The sequence below is a fragment of the Citrus sinensis genome, chromosome 5 (genome assembly GCF_022201045.2).
Source record: "Citrus sinensis cultivar Valencia sweet orange chromosome 5, DVS_A1.0, whole genome shotgun sequence".
In the NCBI taxonomy this organism is placed as follows: domain Eukaryota; kingdom Viridiplantae; phylum Streptophyta; class Magnoliopsida; order Sapindales; family Rutaceae; genus Citrus; species Citrus sinensis.
The window spans coordinates 11,129,141-11,150,187 of record NC_068560.1 but is presented as its reverse complement, the minus strand read 5'-3'; the positions used below and the strand labels follow the sequence as shown (position 1 = coordinate 11,150,187).

The 21,047-nt window shown below is 33.8% G+C and overlaps 3 protein-coding genes across 6 annotated transcripts; 2 read left to right on the top strand and 1 right to left on the bottom strand.

Moving 5' to 3' along the window:
* Window positions 1-358: 358 nt before the first annotated feature.
* On the bottom strand, window positions 359-4,392 carry LOC102629251 (uncharacterized). Of its 2 annotated transcripts, none has more exons than XM_025092826.2 (5): window positions 3,972-4,380; window positions 2,180-3,116; window positions 2,003-2,098; window positions 1,390-1,526; window positions 359-1,002 (listed from the first exon to the last, which is right to left on the bottom strand). In XM_025092826.2, exons 1-5 carry the CDS (start codon window positions 4,172-4,174, stop codon window positions 828-830), a joined length of 1,548 nt encoding a protein of 515 aa, XP_024948594.2. In that variant the 5' UTR covers window positions 4,175-4,380; the 3' UTR covers window positions 359-827. The 2 variants fall into 2 exon arrangements, with proteins under 2 accessions (XP_024948594.2, XP_024948595.2); XM_025092827.2 differs by having other exon boundaries at window positions 732-1,002; window positions 1,390-1,507; window positions 3,972-4,392.
* Window positions 4,393-6,506: 2,114 nt separating this feature from the next.
* Window positions 6,507-11,925, top strand: LOC102629537 (protein INVOLVED IN DE NOVO 2-like). Of its 2 annotated transcripts, none has more exons than XM_006491821.4 (8): window positions 6,507-6,662; window positions 7,921-8,850; window positions 9,118-9,299; window positions 9,402-9,491; window positions 9,597-9,884; window positions 10,377-10,586; window positions 11,046-11,288; window positions 11,549-11,925. In XM_006491821.4, exons 2-7 carry the CDS (start codon window positions 7,950-7,952, stop codon window positions 11,274-11,276), a joined length of 1,902 nt encoding a protein of 633 aa, XP_006491884.2. In that variant the 5' UTR covers window positions 6,507-6,662; window positions 7,921-7,949; the 3' UTR covers window positions 11,277-11,288; window positions 11,549-11,925. The 2 variants fall into 2 exon arrangements, with proteins under 2 accessions (XP_006491884.2, XP_052296927.1); XM_052440967.1 differs by lacking the exon at window positions 6,507-6,662 and adding an exon at window positions 7,493-7,815.
* A 1,272-nt stretch (window positions 11,926-13,197) lies between these two features.
* Window positions 13,198-18,742, top strand: LOC102630013 (probable U3 small nucleolar RNA-associated protein 7). Of its 2 annotated transcripts, XM_006491823.4 has the most exons (9): window positions 13,198-13,547; window positions 13,853-13,923; window positions 14,016-14,081; window positions 14,164-14,253; window positions 14,577-14,709; window positions 15,956-16,074; window positions 16,370-16,437; window positions 17,446-17,494; window positions 17,614-18,742. In XM_006491823.4, the coding sequence occupies exons 2-9, from the start codon at window positions 13,867-13,869 to the stop codon at window positions 18,643-18,645; spliced, it is 1,614 nt and encodes a 537-aa protein (XP_006491886.2). In that variant the 5' UTR covers window positions 13,198-13,547; window positions 13,853-13,866; the 3' UTR covers window positions 18,646-18,742. The 2 variants fall into 2 exon arrangements, with proteins under 2 accessions (XP_006491886.2, XP_024948571.2); XM_025092803.2 differs by lacking the exons at window positions 13,198-13,547; window positions 13,853-13,923; window positions 14,016-14,081 and having other exon boundaries at window positions 14,577-14,752.
* The last annotated feature ends 2,305 nt before the right edge of the window (window positions 18,743-21,047 follow it).

Sequence of the window (21,047 nt, the reverse complement as noted above, 5' to 3'; positions counted from 1 at the left end):
TAAAACGTTTCTATTTAATCTTTATTCCCAGTATCTTAGAGCTCTTTTCATTTAAGTTCCTGACCTCGTAACCTTTCTTTCAGATGTGCAGAATGTTTTTCTGTACCATTTTTCTCATACTTTGAGCTTCCAGCTCTTTTGTAATTTATGGTAGAGAAAATCATAACTTGAATGGGCATTTGCACTTATCGACTTATTTGCATAAAATAAGACATTTACAAATAGAATTTGAGGTTCATATGTATAAAATCTTACAACAATAAGATCTTTAAGAGTATAAGAAAAAGAATTTGATGTTAATATTTTAAGCGCCAAATGAAATATTCTAAAAAATAATCAATAGTGAATAGTCTCAGCGAACCCTTGAAACCTTTTCACCCTTCTCATTAAAATTATCGAACAATGAACATGCAAGTAATCAAGCAAATGAGCAACCTACAACATGGAAAGTAAGTAGTAGTACAAAGAATATATCACAAATCACAATGATAATCACAACGATACACCTCATCTCTACCCCCCTCATCGGAGATTTCTGTCTGTGATTTTCAATATTTCATCTACTCTAAGCTAATCACCCATTTGCCAAGCTTTACTTTACAGAACGAATTATATTGTGAACAAATGCAGCAATCTGAGGGGAAAAAAAAAATCACATTTTTGCAAAATTTTGCAGCTCCTCCACACGGCAAGTGGATACGGGACAGATTGTTGCTCCAAAGACGTTAACAGGTTGAAGTAGGCTGATGTTTCCATGATCTCTCTCACACTGGACAAGATGTTTCGGCACCATCAATAACGTTGCTAACGTGTATGTTTTCAAGTAATTATTCCCTCTTGTCCTCTTCTACATCATCTTCGTCAGAAATATTGGCAGTGACTCCGGCATCCTTTTCTTTCTTTTCCTGCTTGACTAAACTAAGATCACCCTCTGGCTTGCCCCTTGTTAAAGACTGAGTTTCTTCATCATATTCTTCTCCCACTTCCTCCGAGTAGGCGTACCTGATAAAGTTAAAAAGGTTGACTTAACATTGCAATGTGGAGGCAAATAATTTTTTCCTTTGGTTCTTCATTAATGATTTTTAAATAAAGCTAAAATATGTATATATCAATTAAAGTTTCACCATTGGTAGTTGGTACTTGTTAATTCAATTGGTAAGACTTCTTGGTACGGTACAAGCTGTCTTGGGATCAAATTTTGCTCACGCTAGGGGCCAGGATGGAGTTTGGTGTGTATTAAAGGAAAATGAAGAAAATTGAAAATGAGAGTACATATTTGACAGAAGGCTGATTGAGCTTTCTTTAGAAGATCTTCCCAGGAAGTTTGGCATTTTAATTCCTACACAGATACTCCACCAATTATTTGAAATTCGTGAAACTACAACATACCTTTGGGAGTTCTGAGATGGGGCCCACAGATAGCAAATAACACATAGCAAGGCAAAGGCAAGAACGTCCCAGAAAGCAGTAATGATCCAAGCACTCTGCCATCGCTCATTGAAAGGATCTGTTGCTTTGAAATACACCTGTAAGAGGAAGCATAATATTTCCACAAAAATAAACACTATGATAACCAGTTAACGTCTACATCAAGTAAAGAAATTTATATTAATTGGACAGGAAAAGAAAATATTCAGTCAAAAGGTGAAGGAAAAAGAGCTTTCCTTGATCTTCCAAATCCACCACAGTTAAAATAATCCATACAACTCAGACTAAGAGATGAGTTTGCATAAATGATGTCCCATCTACCACTTACCAGGAATATCAACAAACAAACTACAAACAGAATGTGTTGAACTTGAGAATCTAAATTTATAAGATAATGAGCTTCTTAACCATCAAATTTGTTGTTCATTAATAACAGCAGTTCCAGATAATACAGTGGTAACTGTTTTTTCTTTTTCCCTCATTATAAAAAACTCATTCCCTAAGATAGGATGATAAATCACAGGATATCAGCTAAATTTGCACAAAGGTGATAAATACTTGACTTTAATCATACCTCATAAGCTATCCAAATAACTGAAGCAATGACTGTCACAGCTAATGCATTTGAGAACTTCCTATATATATCCAACTTGATAGAACTCCTTTTTGCCTGGATAAAAATAACTTTAGCATCCTAAAGTGATACCATATGAAGAGAAAATGAAAAGCACATCCATAAATAAAGTAATACCTGCAGCTGCTCCAGTGTCTTTGAAAGAGAAGTAAAAATCCACAATATCAAAAAGGCATCCAAGAATGCAACAGGAAGAACAAGAAAAAGTCTTGCTCTTCCGGATATGTCGCTGATGGTTCCAACAAACTCAGTAATATCCAGCAACTCAGATGCCAAAAAGTATGTCGCACCCAGAAGAAGCACCTTTGAGGTAAGGCCGCCAAGAGTGGGCCGCACAACCCCATAGCCCATTGAAACACAGAGAATAAGAAGGCGAGTAAGTGATTTTCTTACTGCTCCAACTGTCACAACCCAAGTTGTAATTACAACTGGTCTAATTCCTGTGTTATTAAAATTTGCATACTCAGAAAACCAAAGAATCATCTCAAACAATCCGAGAGTTATCACAGCTGTGATGCAATGCTGAAGTTGCAGTATATCCTTCCAATACCTCACATATTGAATGAACCAAATTACACTAAGAACCACATATGCAAGAGACATATACACATAGAAGTTCATTAGTGGAGCCATTCTCCCCGGTAAGTAACCATTAGGATTCTTCCATATTGTCTTCCCACTCATTACCAGACCCTTGAGTTTAGGGTCACATGCTATGAAGAATAAATTATACATTCCAGTTTTTGTAATTGGCACATCCACATTATCCATCTTTGTAGACAAGTAGTTCCCACTGAATTGTACATTTAAAACGATTGGCCAATTAATATCTGTAGCAGAAGGCATCCTAATAACCTCACCCTGCTTGCAGCCTTCCAGCTTAGCAAGATCAGGGGTACAACATATAGACCTCTGTCCACCATAGGCGGAACCCCCAATATTATTACGATCAGCTGCCTCAAAAATAACAACTTGTACCAACCCAGTACTGTGCTCCATTTCTGAATGCTCATCAGCAGCTGCCTTAGTCCTCCAGAAAGTGACATTCTCAAATCTAGTCAAATAATATATATAAAAGATCATATTATAAGAAAAGGAAATGATAACGAATCAAAATGTATTAAAAGTATAAAGTAATATAGTGATGTCCGCATTTATCTTTTAAAAATATGATAATAATTTATATGGAAGCAGATAATCAAATCCATTTGCAGGTTTCACAAATCAGAAAGTAGAAAATTATCTGAAAAATAAGGTCCTTCAAAATTTATGCAAAACCAACAAATAGTATATAAATTACAACTAAAGATCTAGATGTTTATCAACTTGCCCCTGTTTACTTACCCTAAACTAAAGTTTTAGATTAGATTAGTTCAATCTTATATCATGCCATTTTATAAATTCTTCTTCTCGTAAAACCATCCCAGCTAACAGAAAGCGACAATGCACCTAATAAGACACTTGAAGCAAACTCTACAGCCAAAAGTTCAATAATAGCATGAAATGTGTCACTGGAACTTCATTCATAGTTCATCCAGACAAAAAATTTAGATCCGTAGAACAATCCCACAGCAAAATCAACAATGTTCAAATAACGTAAGTAATAATAATAATAATAATAGAAACAAGCAGCAGCCTTGACTTAGCAGTTCAAATTGAAGAAACAAAAAAAGAAAAAAGAACTAAGAATCGCCTTTCAATGCAGCAATTTGGATAGTTAAGCAGGAGACTGCTAAGCTCAAGTTTGTTTCAATATGAAAAAGGATCAGTGAGTAAGCTATCAGATCTAAAAAATTAAGCCAAGATTTGATAATACAAATTTGAAAAAGCAAAAAAAAAATTAAAAGAAAAAAGCAAGAAAACGACGCCGTAGATCCAGCGAATAATACATTTTAAAAATTTTACATACCGAATGAAAGAGCGGGAGCCGTCGAGGGAGGCGGCGAGGCCTTCGCTGCCTCCGGGGAGAAGGGCGGAGTTGCCGACGTCTCGGAAGGGATTGTTGTCGTAAGTGTGAATCGAAGCATTGGATGATTGGAACAACAGGAAGAGGAAGGAAATGAGAGCGAGAATGAGAATGCTTGTTGTTTTGTGAAGAAATGAGAAATCCATATTTAGGCGGCGTGTGAAGAAAATGAGAGAAGAGTGGCGGATTTTGGGGGTGGGGGTGGGGGCAGTAGAGAGCAGGCAGGAGCAGTAGTAGTGCGATTGAAGCAAAAGCTTTGTACCTGTCGGTGGAGTTGAGTTGAGCGTGTGTGAGGAGGAAAGGTTGGAATTTCACGCGCCTTTTGGAGCGTGACAGGTCGCCAGTTGGATGGTAAGGGTAGGGCCGGTAACGGCGCAACGCCCCCCGACGAATAAATGAACTAGTACTACCGTTTTATGACATCAACACGTTAATAAAACTGGACAGCAGAGTAGGGGTATATTAGTCTTTTCGGAGGAGAGTTGGGGAGCTGTTTGATTTGATTTGATAACTGATAGTTTGATACAGGCACGCAGTCATGCCGTTTTGGAATCAACGTGTTAAAACTGGGCAGCAGAGCAGGGGTATATTAGTCTTTTCAGTGGGGATATGGGGAGCTCGTTTGATTTGATTTGATACACAAATTGACCTCTTCTGCGTGTGTTAATTTGAGTTGGTGAAAAAAGTTAAGAAAAATTTGGATTACGAAGTATTACGACTGTATTTATGCTGCGTTTATTTTTAGATTGGAGTGAGAATTTTGAGAAGTGAGAATTTTGAAGAATGAGAATATTTGAATTAGAAGTGTGGAGTGAGAGTGGGAGTAGAGTGTTTATTTAGACTAAATGAAAGTATGGATTGTCAATCAGAATCCTAATTATTTGTTTACTTTGTCTTAAATTGAGAGTAAATTATTTTAAATTATAATTTTATTCTTATGTACAGAATTATAATTTATAATTAAAAAATTAATAAAAAATATATTTAGAAAATAAAATAAATATTTTATTATATTTATAAATTAATAATAATTACTAATATTCTTAATTATGTAAATCATAATTTTTTATTAATTTTAATTTAAATTATGTGAATAAAAATTATTAATAATCGCAACACAAATGAAATATTATTATTGATAATTTAGTACAAAATTAATATTTTTTTAGAATAAAATATTTATTATTATTAATTAAATAAATAATTAATATTTATTAAAATTAATGTTTAATATTATTAATTTAAATATAATATTAATTTATTTTTATTTTATTAAATTTAATAAAATAAATATGATATAATTATTATTTTTAATAAATATGATATTATTTATTTTATTAAATATTATTTATTTATTTATTTATTTTTATAAGGATAAAATGGGAAGAGAGGGGAGTTGATTCCCACTCTCACCTCCCCCATGGGAGTGGGAATCCCACTCCCTACTCCAAAATTAGGTGGGACCCACGGATTCCTACTCCCACTCCCACTCTCTTTTTTTTTAAGCTAAGTAAATACTGGAGTGGGAGGAATCCACACTCCACATTCCCACTCCAGAAAGTAAACACTGCCTTATGGGCAGTGGCGGAGGAGACACATTTAATTTTCTTAAAAAAATTTGATTTTTTCTCAAGTGTTTTTAAATTATTTTAGATTTAACACACTCACTTAAAGTGATTTTAGTGATGATAATTTAATTTCAAACCTACAATTTTTATAGATTATTCACAATCCATACGGATAAATTCAAATTTTTATTTGCAATAAATAATTTTTTTGGTTGAATTTTAAAAAATATTTTCTAAAAAAATTAAGACTCGCGTAGGCAGCTATCTCCACCAGTCTGTATGTGGCTCTGTCACTGCTTATAGGCTTCCGCAGTTATAATACAAATAATGCCTAGTTGGATAATTAATAAAAAATGAACGTTTCATATTGTATTATCCATTTAACATGATTTTATTTTATTTTTCAAAAAATCACCTTTACATGTCTTTATATAGTTCTAAGAAATTTGTAGTACTACCTATTTGCACTCTAATTAATTTTGTTTTCAATTTAAATAAAAGGTTGTTAAAATATGAAAAGTATAACACAATTCTAATTAACAAGAAAGTACCTAAATATAATATAAGTAATCAATTAGTAAATCATATCATAAACGAGTTATCATGTCAGAAATCAAGTGATGCCACCCAATCTATTTAATAATTTGTATCAATTTCAGCTTATTTATATAAACTCTTATTCATATTATTCTCGTATCAATTTAAAGATTGTTTAAAAAATTATCACCTCGGGTTAGGGTTGCATTTTTTACTCTTTGATAGATCATATTTGTATCTTAATAATTTTAATTAATGAAAAGCAGTACGCCAATTAATTTTATGATGTAATTAAAATTAAAATTATTAATTGTTTTTGGTGAAATTAACTATTAAAAAATAAAATAAAAAATTTTAAATGGGCTAATGGACCTATTTACCCGCGAGAAGTCCGCCAGACCCAACACAGTGAATCGAAGTTACTGTATGTAAAACGATTCAGCTTCACTGAATTCGCAGTATCAAAACCTTACCTTAACTCACAAATCAGAGTAGCGACCTTTTTACTTTTTGATCACGAAAAGTTTGTGTAGGTTTTCCTATCTTTTGCTCCCATTAATTTCAGTATCATTTTGTTTTGAATGCATGCTTTTTTTTTCTTTTATTCGCTGAAATAATAAATAATCGTTGGAGATTTTTTTCTGTATTTTTTTTGTTTGTTGGGTTACGGTGTGGCTTTTCAGTTTAATCACATTTTTTTATAAAATTTTAGTAATTATTATTTTTGAATTATAGTAATTGTTATTTAAAAATAAAGTTATACATGCTTCCATTTTTGTTCTTTTTTTAAGACAAAAAAAATCATGCTAGCTTCTGTTTTTGAATTTTTATTCATGATATTTGGAGACAAGTTTAATTTATTTGTTTATTAATTTATAATTATTTTTTACCTTTTTTTTCTTGACTAAATTTGTGTTCAGGTTTCTTTTCACTGTAATCATATTTCTACTAAAATTTCAGTTATTATTATTATTTTTTTAAAAAAATTATTCATGCATATGCTTCTATTTTTGGTTATTTTTCTAAAATATCATGCTAGCTTCTGTTTTTGAATGTTTAATCATAATATCTGGACTGTGGAGATAAGTTTAGTTTATTTTGTCTAGTATTTGTTTTTGTTATTGTTGTTGTTGTTATTATTATTATTATTTTTGATGATTTGGTTCAATGTTAATGCAGACATTAAGAAATTTAAGTTAATACATGTGTATATGCCTGTTGATTTTTTCCCCCAATTTATCTTGCTATTTTTAGACCACTTGATTCAAAAGAGAGGGTTTGGTTTCTTTGATTTTTTTTTTTGTTGGTTGTTTTTGGGGGGGGGGGGGGGGGGAATCATTTCATTAATGCTATTTATTATAGCTACTCTTACAATACTATTATTCAAGATGCATAAATTTAAACCCAAATTTTTTATATAATTTTTGGTTTGTTTTTATTCATCCTTGTGTCTTTTGCTGGTAAGTAAGGAGACCAGTGAATGATATTCCTATTTATTGTTTTTAGTCAGATATTTGCTTCCATGCTTAATGCAACTGAGGTTTTTGTGTTTTTCGCCCTGTGATTTTTCACTTGATGGATATTTCTGATTGCGTTATATGAACTTCTTCCCCAAGACAGAAAGTTTTCTTGGAATGTTTAAAGTTTAATATTTGATGGCATAGACGTAAAATCTAAGAAATGTAAGGTGTCCCGATAAATTGTTGCTGTTGTTTCTTCACCTGAAATAATGGGCACCGTTTTCCTTTTGTATCTATGACTCACTTCTTAACTTTATTCTAATTCAGGTATTGTTTGAGATTCAAGGGGAAGTTTGATGGATCACAGCTCAGAAGAGGATGCAGATATAAGTGACTCTGAAATGGTCGATTATGAAGATAAATCTTATGAAAAACTTAAGAGTGGAAACTACAATGTGAAAATCTCAGATGAAACTTTTACTTGCCCTTACTGTCCGAAGAAAAGAAAGCATGATTACCGTTATAAGGATCTCCTTCAACATGCTTCTGGGATTGGCAATAGTAGCAAAAGAAGTGCAAAAGAAAAGGCAAATCATCTAGCTCTGGCAAAATTCTTGGAGACAGATCTAAGTGATGTAGGCAGTCAGTCAAAACCTGTGAATGGAGTTGATCCTCTGAATGTTTGCAGCGATGGGAAGTTTGTGTGGCCTTGGATTGGTATTGTGGTCAATATTCCTACAAGAAGGGGGCAGGATGGGCGGTCTGTCGGAGAAAGTGGATCCAAGCTGAAGGATGAATTGATTAGGAGAGGGCTCCACCCCACGAGAGTTCAATCACTGTGGAATTTTCGGGGTCATTCAGGGTGTGCCCTTGTACAATTCAACAAAAACTGGCCCGGTTTAGATAATGCCATGGCCTTTGAGAAAAGTTATGAGGCAGATCATCATGGGAAAAAGGATTGGAATGAAGGTAATCAAGAAAAGTCTGGTCTTTATGGGTGGGTTGCCCGTTCTGATGACTACAGTTTGAACAATATCATTGGTGAACACCTACGCAAGAACAGAGACCTTAAAACCATTTCTGGATTGGTGGAGGAAGAGGCACGAAAGAAGAATCTACTTGTATCCAATCTGACAAACACGATTGAGGTCAAGAACAAGCATTTGGAAGAGATGAAGGAAAGATGCATCGAGACTTCAAACTTCATTGAGAACTTAATGGAAGAGAAAGATAGGCTTGTTCAGGGGTATAATGAAGGTAGATCTTCTCATAGAATTTAATATTTATCAAGAACGGATCACAGAAATCCAGTTATATACATTTTAGGATTCTATTGGCATCGCTATATATTCTGCAATTTCTAGGAACAAAATCAATGACTTTATATTCTTTGATTGCAAGCAAGAATATCTGAGATTCCTTTCTTCTGAACTTTTAACAATTAATGGTTGTTTCTGATATCATGAAATTGTGGTCATATTCTCTTCTGCTTTAATTAATTTTTATTGTTTTGTTGATTCAAAGAGATAAAGAAAATACAACTTAGTGCACAGTACCACTTTCAGAGGATTTTTACTGAACATGAAAACTTTAAGTTGCAACTGGAGGCTCAGAAGAAAGAGCTTGAGTTCCTTGGGGTAGATCTGCAAAAGCGAGAGGCAAAGAATGAAAATGATAGAAAGGCTCTTGCCGAGGAGATTGAAAAGGTACTGATCTTGGTACTAGAACATTTCGCTTTCTGTCTTGTATGTCTTATAGGAAAATGTTAAAAGGCGTGGCTGCAAAATGAATTTTTATTGCTCTTTTAGAATGCAATGAGAAACAGTTCGCTTCAATTGGCTACACTGGAACAACAGAAGGCTGATGACAATGTTAGAAAACTGGCCGAAGATCAGAAGGTTTGTCTTTCTTAATTCTCTGGTCATCACAACGATGCATCCATACCACTTCCTCTGAAACCAGACCAACAGATGACTGTCGTTGCTACTTTTATTTTCATACAGATAGAGAAGGAGGAGCTTCATAACAAAATAATTCAACTGGAAAAACAACTGGATGCAAAACAAGCTCTGGAACTGGAAATTGAGAGACTGAGAGGCACATCAAAAGTGATGAAGCACATGAGTGACGGTGGTGATGCAGAGGTTCAGCAAAAGATGGAAACAGTGCTTAAAGATTTGAGAGAAAAGGAAGGAGAGCTTGAAGATCTAGAAGCATTGAACCAGACTCTAATCATTAAAGAACGTAAAAGTAATGATGACCTACAGGATGCTCGTAAAGAATTGATTAATGTGAGTATTTCTTCTTCCACTCGTGTAGTTACCTACTTCAGCAGTCAACTGGATGATTTCCATTATGGTTTTACAAGATCATGAATTGTGAGAATATGTACTTTAGTCTTGGCGTCTTGTCTGTTATTCCGGATTTATTTTGCTTTCCTGAACTGACCTTCCATAGTAGTATTGATGGTAGATATGAACTAAAGAAAGGATTTTGAATATATTGGCACACGGTATCCACTTTTTGTGCTATCAGATAATTATCTGTTGTTGATGGCAGAAATCCGTAGGTGGCTCAGAAACTCACGAGTGAATGAGAAAATTGGAAAACTCTGATTATGTGAGAAGGATGTGCAGACTGTTTATGTAATCTCTTTCAATGGGAAATGATGAAGTTCAATTTTTTCTTGTTTTTATATGATTTGTGAACTCTAGTTAAAGGCTAACTTTAGTTCTGCTCCGTGGTTCTAACCCTAGCTACCAATTTATCTACCAATTTCATAGGCCATGAAAGAAACATCAGGTCATGCTCATATTGGTCTTAAGAGGATGGGAGAACTTGATGGTAAACCATTCTTTGAAGCAATGAAAAAATGGTATAATGAGGAAGAAGCAGAAGAAAAAGGTTCAGAACTGTGCTCATTGTGGGATGAGTATCTTAGGGATTCAGACTGGCATCCTTTCAAAGTTGTTACAGCTGAAGGGAAACATAAGGTGTGCATTTCATTGATCTCGTGATTTTGGCTTTCACTCTCATTCCATGTGACCTTTAAATATTCTTTTAATTTGATTTTCCCCTGTTCTGCACTCTTCTCTGTATATTTTTTGTGATGATGATTCATGATTATTAAAATATACCACTTGTTTAAGAAAAAAGAGTTCAGCAGTTGCACGCATTTATGGCTGTGCATCTCATTTTGTTGGCTCGAGAAATGCTCTATCTGCTTCAGTTTGTTTATTTATGCATGTCTTTGTTAGATGGTCTATATCTTTCAAACAAAATTTTCAAGAAATGTTCCAGAGTTTCCTGCAAATTTTACTGGTAATAAATTTTATTGGTCCAAATTCTGGATATAGTTTAGTTTCTTTGTATGTGTTTTCTTTTTGACTGCTCCCAAGCTCCTCGTTACTTTGCTTTCCTCAAAATGTGCATAACATATGCTAGCCATTCAGGAAATACTAAAGGAAGAAGATGAAAAATTGAAAGGTCTGAAGAAACAAATGGGTGAAGAAGTGTACAAGGCAGTGACTACAGCTTTACTGGAGATCAATGAATACAATCCAAGTGGAAGGTATATAACCTCGGAGTTGTGGAACTTTCGAGAAGGAAGAAGGGCTAGGCTACAAGAGGGAGTTGAAATTTTACTGAAACAATGGAAATTATTAAAAAAACGCAAGAGATGATTTGATTTGAAGGTTAGCATGCTCTCTCTCACTCTCTGTCCCCTTTGCTTTTGCTCAATTTTGGATCCATCAAGCTCCATCTAAAATGATCCTTTATACATAAAAGTCGACGCAGGTTCCACTTCCCTCCCTACATGAATTTGTCACCATTCTACTTATTTTCTTCTTTTTGAACTGATTGAATTCTGCTCAGATGATAAAAAAAATGATGATACTGCTTTTCATGATGTGTCTCTGATTAATTTCCAACTTAACTTGTCATTGTTACCCAGGTGGGGCTACTAGAAGTAACAGTTTTATTGGTAGAAAGCCTAACTGGGACTTGGGAGAAGCACAGTTTGTAGAAACTAGAAATATATAGAGACCTTTCACCTTTCACATTTTCACTTGAACTATCAAGGTACAAGTAGAATACATATATAAAGCAATGTGTAGCTTTGTGAGAGATTTTGATGGGATTATTCGGTTCCTCATTTTTGCCCAAATATGATCGTTGCTGCTTTCCATCATTTCCATTGAATGATGGAAACTGATGTGGAAATGCAGAAAGTCCATAGTTTTGTTAAGCATACTATATGTGAGATTGTTAAAAATACATTGTTGCTTGCACATTGCCATGCCGTTACTGATCATGCTTAAAATTTTCCCAGACTGTATTTGGTACTTTTTGATATTTGTATTGGTCTCCAAACTTCTGGTTGATTGCTGCCCAAGCAGCTAATATCCGATATATTATGTATCCTCTATTTAGAGTTAATTCATCCATTATTTTCAAAAAGTGCTATCTAAACAGGATCCAAAAAGTAATAAAACTTAGTGCTTGTTTGGTACGACTTATTTAATGAGTATAAGTGCTTATTTAATTCCATAAGCTGTTATCATATAAGTGCTTATAAGTGCTTATTTAATTCCATAAGCTCTTATCATAGTTTTTGTTATTGTTTGGTTGTTCTTCTAATAAAGCTTTTAAAACTTAAATAAGCTATTTTGCATTTGTTAGGAAAAACTTAAATTTTGAGCTTTTGCGAGTAGAGATTGAAAAGTTATTTTTAAATGTTAAAATATCTAAAATATCATTTATTTATTTAACAATCTTTTTTTATTCTTTTCATTACATAATTTTAAAAAATTTATCTATTAAAGTAATTTTATAAATTTTTAATAAAAGTTTTTATTGACAATCAAATAGCTAAAGTTTTTTAGGTAAAAATTCTATTTATAAAAATTCTACTAATAAAAATTTTAATTAAATAAGTTCTATTTGAAAAACTGTACCAAACGGATCTTTACTATTACAGACAGGTAGAATCGTCTGCAGAAATATTCAAAAAAATTTATTATTCTTCAAACCTACAAGGTCATGATCCATTGCAAGTGCTGTAATGAGCTGTTGATCAAGCGGCATGCCCTTCTAACCTACAAAAATGAAATATTAGCATTATTTTATTTAAAACATAAACTATGTAATTATTCTTATAATAAAATACACCATAATATTAAATTTAGAAAAATGATATTTAGTCCGAAATTTTGTCCAACAGAATTTACCGAATTTTTTTTTATTTGGGCGATGATTGCCTGATCGTAGTTCGATTTTAACGAAAATTTTTATTTCAGTAATTTTAATTGACAAAATTTCAAATCAACCATTAGTACTGTTAAACTAAACCTAAAAGTTGAAATCAATTTCTGCATAAGTATTTTGTGAAACCTATCAATAAAAACATGACATTTTAGATGGGATATAGATCGCTTAAAAAAAAAAATAATAATAAATAAATATTTAGTTTGTTAATTTATTTAAAGTAGGTTCCTAAATTCCATAATTTATATTGAAATCGTCCCATTTTATTCTCATTTACAATTACTATATAAATATTACAATAAATTCTATTTAGATCCACAACAAATTGCAATTCACAAAACATACCCTCTCTCTCCTTCAAAACTTGAAGTCTATAACCCTTTCAAGTTTCAGCTCGGTTAAAAAACGGAGAAAAAAAAATAAAACTAAAACCCTAGAGCTCGGCACTCATCTCCTTCTTCTTCTCTCTGAAATTTGGAACTCCTCGTCGCCGCCGCCGTTTGAAGCTCGCCGCGGCTGGAAGCTAGGCCCCATCACCGTGTTACTGTTGCTGCACTAAGTTCTTCGCCGCACGTAGCTCACCTAGTCTCCGCTGCACGGCTGCACTGCATCTCCGTTAACTCTCTAAACGGTGCTTGTTGATTGCTGATTGGTGTCGGTTTTGCTGGCCTGGGCATCTGTTGAAGGTAATTTTTTTTTTTTTCAAATTCATAGTTTTTTTCTGTTGTGTATTTAATTGGCCATTTGATTGTCAGAAAATTCTGTTAATCAATTACATGTGCATTTCTCTATATTTTTGAAAATTTTAATTTTAGGATTTAAAACTTGTCTCTGTTTGTTAATGTGCCATTAGCGGTATATTTTATTGTTGGCCCATTTTTAATGTGCTAATTGATAATATTCTGATTGTTTATCTGCATGCTTTTTAAGGAAATGAAATGTTAGTATTGTTGTATTACATTAAATTGGAATTTTTCCTAAAATTCTACAGATTGCACGTCCGGGATGGGTGCGAAAGAAGAGAACGGAGATGGTGGAGGTATTCGGCCTCCTATTGAACAGGTTTCAGCAATTGGTTTAACTACTTTCTGTATATATTTTCCAAATTTCTATTTCGAAGTTGGAAAGTGACGTGATATATGTTTAATCTTCAGGAGATCTCCAAGGAATTAGATACAAACATGAAGAAATATCTCAGAGGAGAGGGTGCTAATTTGGAGGTATGGTATTGTTGATTGAGATTTCTTGTCAGAGTTGATTGTTTATGATATTTATTCAGTTCTAGGCTTTTCATTTCTGCAGATTTTAAAAGACAAAAAATTGAAGGGGCAACTTGCTCTCAGAGAAGAATTATATGGAAAGTCTGCGAAAGCTGCTGCCAAAGTTGAGAAGGTAATTTAGTTTCCTATTTAACTTGTCATCTGTCATTAAATTTTCTCGAATTCTATTTTGAGAAGATAAGGTGAAAAATTTTACAGGACTGTATGTTTATGATATACATTTTTGTTAAAGAATTATATTGAGCTTGCTTCTTAGATAAAGATAACATATTGAAGGGGGTGGTTGGTAGAAACTTCTTCTTTCTAAGGTGGTGTAATTTTGTGGTACTCCATTGTACCAGATTTTACATGTTTCTAAACTCATACTTCTTTTTTAGTTGGGCAGTCAAAGGTAATTGGTGATTTAATTAATTAATTTTTGCTCCTTTCTTCCAGTGGCTTATGCCAAGTGAGGGAGGCTATTTGGAGGCAGAAGGTGTAGAAAAGACATGGCAGATCAAACAAGAAGCAATTGCTCGGGAAGTAGATATCCTAAGCTCCAGAAATCAATATGATATCGTGTTACCGGGTTGATGCCTGCTCCCTGACTATTTTGCTACCAATTTCCATTGGTTAAGATTTTTTTTGACTCATTGTCTATTTAAGGACAATTTTAATTTCAAATTTTCTTGTTCCCGTAGTGAAATTGTGGCATGTCTTATGTAGTTGCATACCTATTATCTTTGTTTAAATTAGTTAAAAATGCAAAAAATTAAGAGAAGTGTAGAAACTATGAAAGAAAAATACTGAAATCATTGCAACTCTTTTAAGGTTTGCTGAAAATATGTTGTTATCTATGGAAAGATCTTGTCTGAAAAGGGAAGGTGGATAAGGAATTGAAAAGTAATAAACAGTTTTATTTTGTAAAATGAGTAGAATGGGATCAGAGTTCTTAACCATACACTTGCTCTAGAATTTCTGTCTGAGGAGTGAAATCTGTAATTTGGCTTTTGTTATTCAACTTTGAAGAGACTGGTAAAAGAAGGAATTTTTCTGAAAATAAAAAGGGAAATTGTGCTTCAATGTTCAATTAAATTTGCTAGAGTTATCTTTAGAGTTAAAAGTTGGCTCCCATTGCATTCTTTTCTTAATAAAATATAGGCCCTGTTTGTTATTTAGATGTTGTAGCTTTCAAGCTACACCTATTGTGAAAAAAACTGTAATTATGAAATAAAAGTTAGCAGTACGTAGAAAATATGACTTTTAAATAATAATTTTGAAAAAAAAATAAAGGTATTATAGGTTTTCCATCATGCAAGTGGTGGATCAAATCAACTTAGCTTCCAAGCCACAGTAGTTAATGTTTACCGAACACTGTAGTGTTATAACTTAAAAGCTACGGTTGCCCAACCTCAATATCAAACATGGCTGTAGTCTGGTAAAGCAGAATCTTGGACTTTTTGTTAGGTTGTAATACGAACAACAACACTTGGGTACAAACTTTTAATTTTCTGTTTTGTGCCATGTCTTCATCTTATAAGTTATAAATATAAGTATTCTTGGATTCTTCTTTGATTTTCTGCTCTCTCCAATTTGAGATAGTTATGCTATGTATTTTCATTGCTTATGACCTTATAAAATTGTTGCTGCGGTTCCTCTGTATGACTTAAAAGTACATTTGGTCTTTTGGTGATGTTGCTTGATCAATGGTTCACTCACTGATGTTCATACTGCTCTGTTGGGCAACCATCTTGAAGAAAACTTACTTATTGGTCTATTGCTTGACTAGTGTCCTATTGCTAATGATAACTTTTGTTTTCGTCCCACCTGTGCAGAACTTGGTCCATATACTCTGGATTTTACGTCAAGTGGTCGATATATGGCAGCTGCTGGACGCAAGGGGCACCTAGCTGTTGTGGACATGAAAAATATGAACTTAATTAAAGAAATTCAAGTATGCTGTTCTTTTGATGAGACCTCTTATATCTGTTGACAAACTGATTGCAATGTTACTTGTGTTTATCTAGGAAGCCTAGTATTTGTTGACAAACAAGAAGTTATTTAGAATTTTGAAAAATAGGTTATGCTAGGACAAATGACTCAAATTTGATATTTTATTTATCTTACTGTTTGTTAGATATGTCAGTATTACTTAGCATACTCTAATGGAGTAATTTTCTTTGTTTGGACCTCCAGGGTCTATCTGGGAAGATTAAATGGATATACTGATTGTTTGTTGCTTTGTTCAGGTTAGAGAAACAGTACGCGATGTGGTCTTCTTGCACAATGAGCTGTTTTTTGCTGCTGCCCAGAAAAAGTATGCCCGTTTTATTTTATTTTTTAATGTTTCAATGAATAGTAATTCATATGCTCTAAACTTATTGGTGTTCATCCATATAGAGGATGCATTATTAACTATATTTGATGTCTGATATCTTTTGGAACCTTCGTAAGAATTAGAGACTTTGAATTAATTGAATTTTTTGTCTCTGGGACCAGAGGTCCATTTTGGTTGGAGTCCTACTTGAATTTTCACTGCTGGCTATATTGAATATCGCTGGAACTTGATCAATCTAATTGATCATTCTGCATGAGGTCCTTCAAGGGAAAAGCAAATCATGTGCAGAACTGATTAGTTATTTTCCTGATTTAGCTTTATTTTAACCAGTCATTGACAATCTTCTTTTGAACAAAATTGGAGACTTTCAATTATCATTTGTTTAAAGGAATCCTTATTCCTCCGCAGCATGCTGCATATTTCTGTACAACATTGGAAAATTATTGGCATTTCCTTTCTTGCTATGGTCGGCTATAATAGGAAACTGGTCATCCCAAGTCCTTTATATGGCTTAAATTTGAACCCCGTGAAGGCATAACTTGTTTGAGTTGATTTTTCATTGTTTTTGGTTTTTCTGGAGTTTATTTTTCATTGTTTTTGGTTTTTCTGGAGTTTACTTTTCAACCTGAACTCATTATGAAGTTCTATTTCAGGTGCTCCAGTTCCATTTTTTTTTTTTCCAAATTCCCAACATGCTCTGTTTTGGACATTTGGTCTTATTCATATATTGTACTGACCTGCTATAAGTAATAAGTAAATTTCTTTGTTACTGGTGACACACACACACACTCTATAATTCCTCGCAGTTTTGTAGTTCCTTAAATGAGCTTTCATTTTTACCATTGTTTTTATGTTTTGCCATCTTTTGATGACTGTCTCAAAGTTATATTTTTCATGGTTAGATATCAATATGAACAATGATGTAATGGACTCAGATAATTCTGTAGCTTTGTTTGAATGACAGCTAAAAGTTCTAAATTTTGACAGGTACCCTTATATTTACAATCGAGATGGCACTGAACTTCATTGTTTAAAGGCAAGTTTACTTGTAGGACTTCGATCTTTTTAGCTGTAGGTCGTTCAAATTTGAGAATGCCCAAGGTGATGTGGGACAACCCAGCAAGACTAATAATTTATGCTCTTTTAATCTTGCAGGAACATGGTGCAGTTCTGAAACTTCAGTTTCTGAGAAACCACTTTCTCTTGGTGTCCATAAACAAATTTGGGCAGCTTCGATATCAAGATGTTACAATGGGTGAGATTGTGGGTAATTTTCGAACTGGTCTAGGCCGTACTGATGTAATGCGGGTGAATCCCTTCAATGGGGTTGTTTCTTTGGGTCATTCTGGTGGAACGGTAACCATGTGGAAACCCACCACTGCTGCTCCCCTTATCAAGATGCTATGTCATCAGGGGCCTGTTTCAGCGTTGGCATTCCATCCTAATGGTCATCTCATGGCCACATCTGGCAAAGAATGTAAAATTAAGATTTGGGACTTGAGGAAATACGAGGTTCTCCAGACATTACCCGGCCATGCAAAGACTTTAGACTTCAGTCAGAAAGGTTTGCTTGCTGTTGGGACTGGATCATTTGTACAGATTCTGGGAGATTTTTCTGGATCTCATAACTATAGCAGGTACATGGGTAATTCTATGGTGAAAGGCTACCAAATAGGAAAAGTTTCATTTCGCCCATATGAAGATGTGTTAGGCATCGGGCACTCCATGGGTTGGTCTAGTATTCTTGTTCCCGGATCAGGTGAGCCCAACTTCGATTCCTGGGTGGCAAACCCATTCGAAACATCTAAACAGAGGAGAGAGAAGGAAGTGCGCTCTCTTCTTGACAAGCTCCCACCTGAAACAATCATGCTGAATCCATCTAAGATTGGTACGGTGAGGGAAGCGAAGAAGAAAGAGAAACCAACTAAGCAGGAGAGAGAAGCCGAAATGGAAGCTGCTGTTGAGGCCGTTAAGGGCTTCGTTTGGAAGAATAAAACAAAGGGTAGGAATAAACCGAGTAAGAAAGCCAAGAAGAAACAAGAACTGGTTGCAAAAGCCAAGAGACCGTTTCTGGATCAACAATTAAAGGGAGAACAATCATTGTCTACAAAGAAGCAAAAATTATCCGAGGAAGTTGAACTACCGGCATCTTTGCAGAGATTTGCACGCAAGAAACCAACGGCATGATTTTGGTTGGTTCTTGTTTTGTTGACATTTTTTGAAATGTTGTATTTATTTTCTTTTCTATCCCCAATTTTGTTTTAATGCCAAAAATTCTTCTTGAGATCTTGTTTAATTATTTTCCCCGTTGAGACACTAATTGGCAGAGAAGAGTACTTCTATGGTTATTTTTGTGCAGTCTAAGGCGCTACAAAAATCCGTTGGCATTGATCAACTTTACGAAGATCCCATTTTATTCCAGACGCTCGTAGCATTGGTCCTGTTAAACCCCAATTTATTGCTTCTTCTCCACCGATAGTGGTTGCTCCTTTAACTTGATCTGAAAAATTAGGGTTTCGCAGGTATTTTATCTGGAAAATCTGTATTGTTATTGGGTGCTTGCGGGTGCCAATCATATAAGATATAAGAAGAAAGATATTGAAATTTTGACGCAAATTTTTAACCATTAATTTCAAACAATCCAATGAAAAATATTAAAATTTAAAGTAGCATTTAATGATGGTTATTCATTCACCATTAAATTGCTTGATTTCAATAGTTCAAAATTTTAAGTTGAATTTTATGACTCGTATGTTATAAATTCATTGATGTATAATAATACTTAAAACTTTTTTTTCCTAATTGTTAATGTATTTTAATTTAAAGTAATAAGTTATTAAGTTTATTTCGGGAAACTTCTTTTTTACATTTGCAACATGAAAAGTGCACACGTGTGTAAAATTTAATAGGATATACATGCCAGATAGTTTTCACTTCTGAAAGCTAGTTAAGCTGCTGGTTGGACCATTTAAAGGAGTTGAATATATTCATTAGAGCCACAAATAGGCAATAGCAATTTATTAGTTGAGGAACAAAAAGAAACCAAATCTGAAAGTAACTTGAGAGGAACACTGCATATGTAAAACATTTCTAACAATTCTTGTTTACAAAAATAAAACGACATCAAATTACAATTTTTTTTTACAATCATGGCTCTTTGATTTTCTATTATTTTCTTTCATACCAAACAACCCTGCATGTATCTAAACTAGTAGATTAATTATTTGAGAAGAATGGTTCCGAGACCAATTTCTGAGGGATAAATAATTTGGCTGTTGAGATTATAAAGGAGGACACCATCTTGAGATTCAGAAATAATACTAGAATTGGGATCTTGACGATGCCTTAGAATTTTGTTAAGGTCTCTTTGAAGCCTTTCAATTGGTGAAAGACTTTGGTAGACTACTAAGGATCTTTTTCTTGAAGGAATATGAACATCCCACAAGCTCTGTTGGATTTCACCTGCATGCATGCAATTAGACCATTAGAGAATCATCATCATTTGAAATAAAATAATGATCATTTGTTATGTACTATGATCATACATTTGAAAAATTGTTTTGATATTCTTCTTCACTCATTGCACTTTTATAAATATGAAATATGTTAAAGTTGTTGACAAAAAATATGCTGGCAATGCATAAATGTGAAAATACAAACAATAAACTTGTCCACTTAGAGCATACTGCTATTTGTGCATGTCAACTAGTCCAATTGTTAAAATCCCTAGAGTTAAAATAATTAATCGAATCCTGCTCACGTAAGTGAGAAGGGGCTTTAATGACCATTAAACTCAATGCTTCTGTCTATATTAACATTGCTAACTGAGGAAAGAAACCAAAATCCCTCTCTATTTTGGTGAGATTCATTAATTATTTTCTCCGTCATATATTAAACCACTAGAATCCCTCTGATGCTGATAATATTCTGTTTACGGCCATTTTTTTCCAATTTAAATCCAGTGTTAAGTGGTCCAGAAATTTTATTGTATTACTGTTGGTGGGTTTTTAAAACATGAGCAAAAAAGTGATTAATTTCGGCAAATAAGGAGGAGCTTGGGTTAAGATTGTGACAAAACCCCTTTAGTTGCAGAATTCGGAAAATATTTATGTAAATAAATTACCTGGCGGCTAGCTTCTATCCTCATGTTTATTACTTTCAATGCAGCTTCCAGCCTCAGTGCAAGAAATGGTTGTGGATTCTGAAGAACTTGACCCATCATTAATATTATTCTCACAACCTTCTGAAGCTGCAGTTCTATAGACATCATCGCAGCTGCTGCTTGAAACATCATAAATTTTCTCTTCAGTTCTGGAACTATTGATCAGAATCATTTTGCTTTCTTGCTTCTTCTTCTTTAATGGAAAAGCACTTTGAAGATGCTTTGGTGCATAGTTGTTAAGAGTTCCTCTTAGCCTGTACCTTGATCCACATGCATTGCAAAGCACTGGTTTCTCAGGGGGTCCATTTCGCCATAGCGGAGTCCCTGTTCACTCCTTGTATCACTCACTAACACACATATCTTAAATAAAAAATTAAAAAAACAAAGGCTGGTTTGTCCAAAGTTGTTGCCCAAACATGCAAAATCC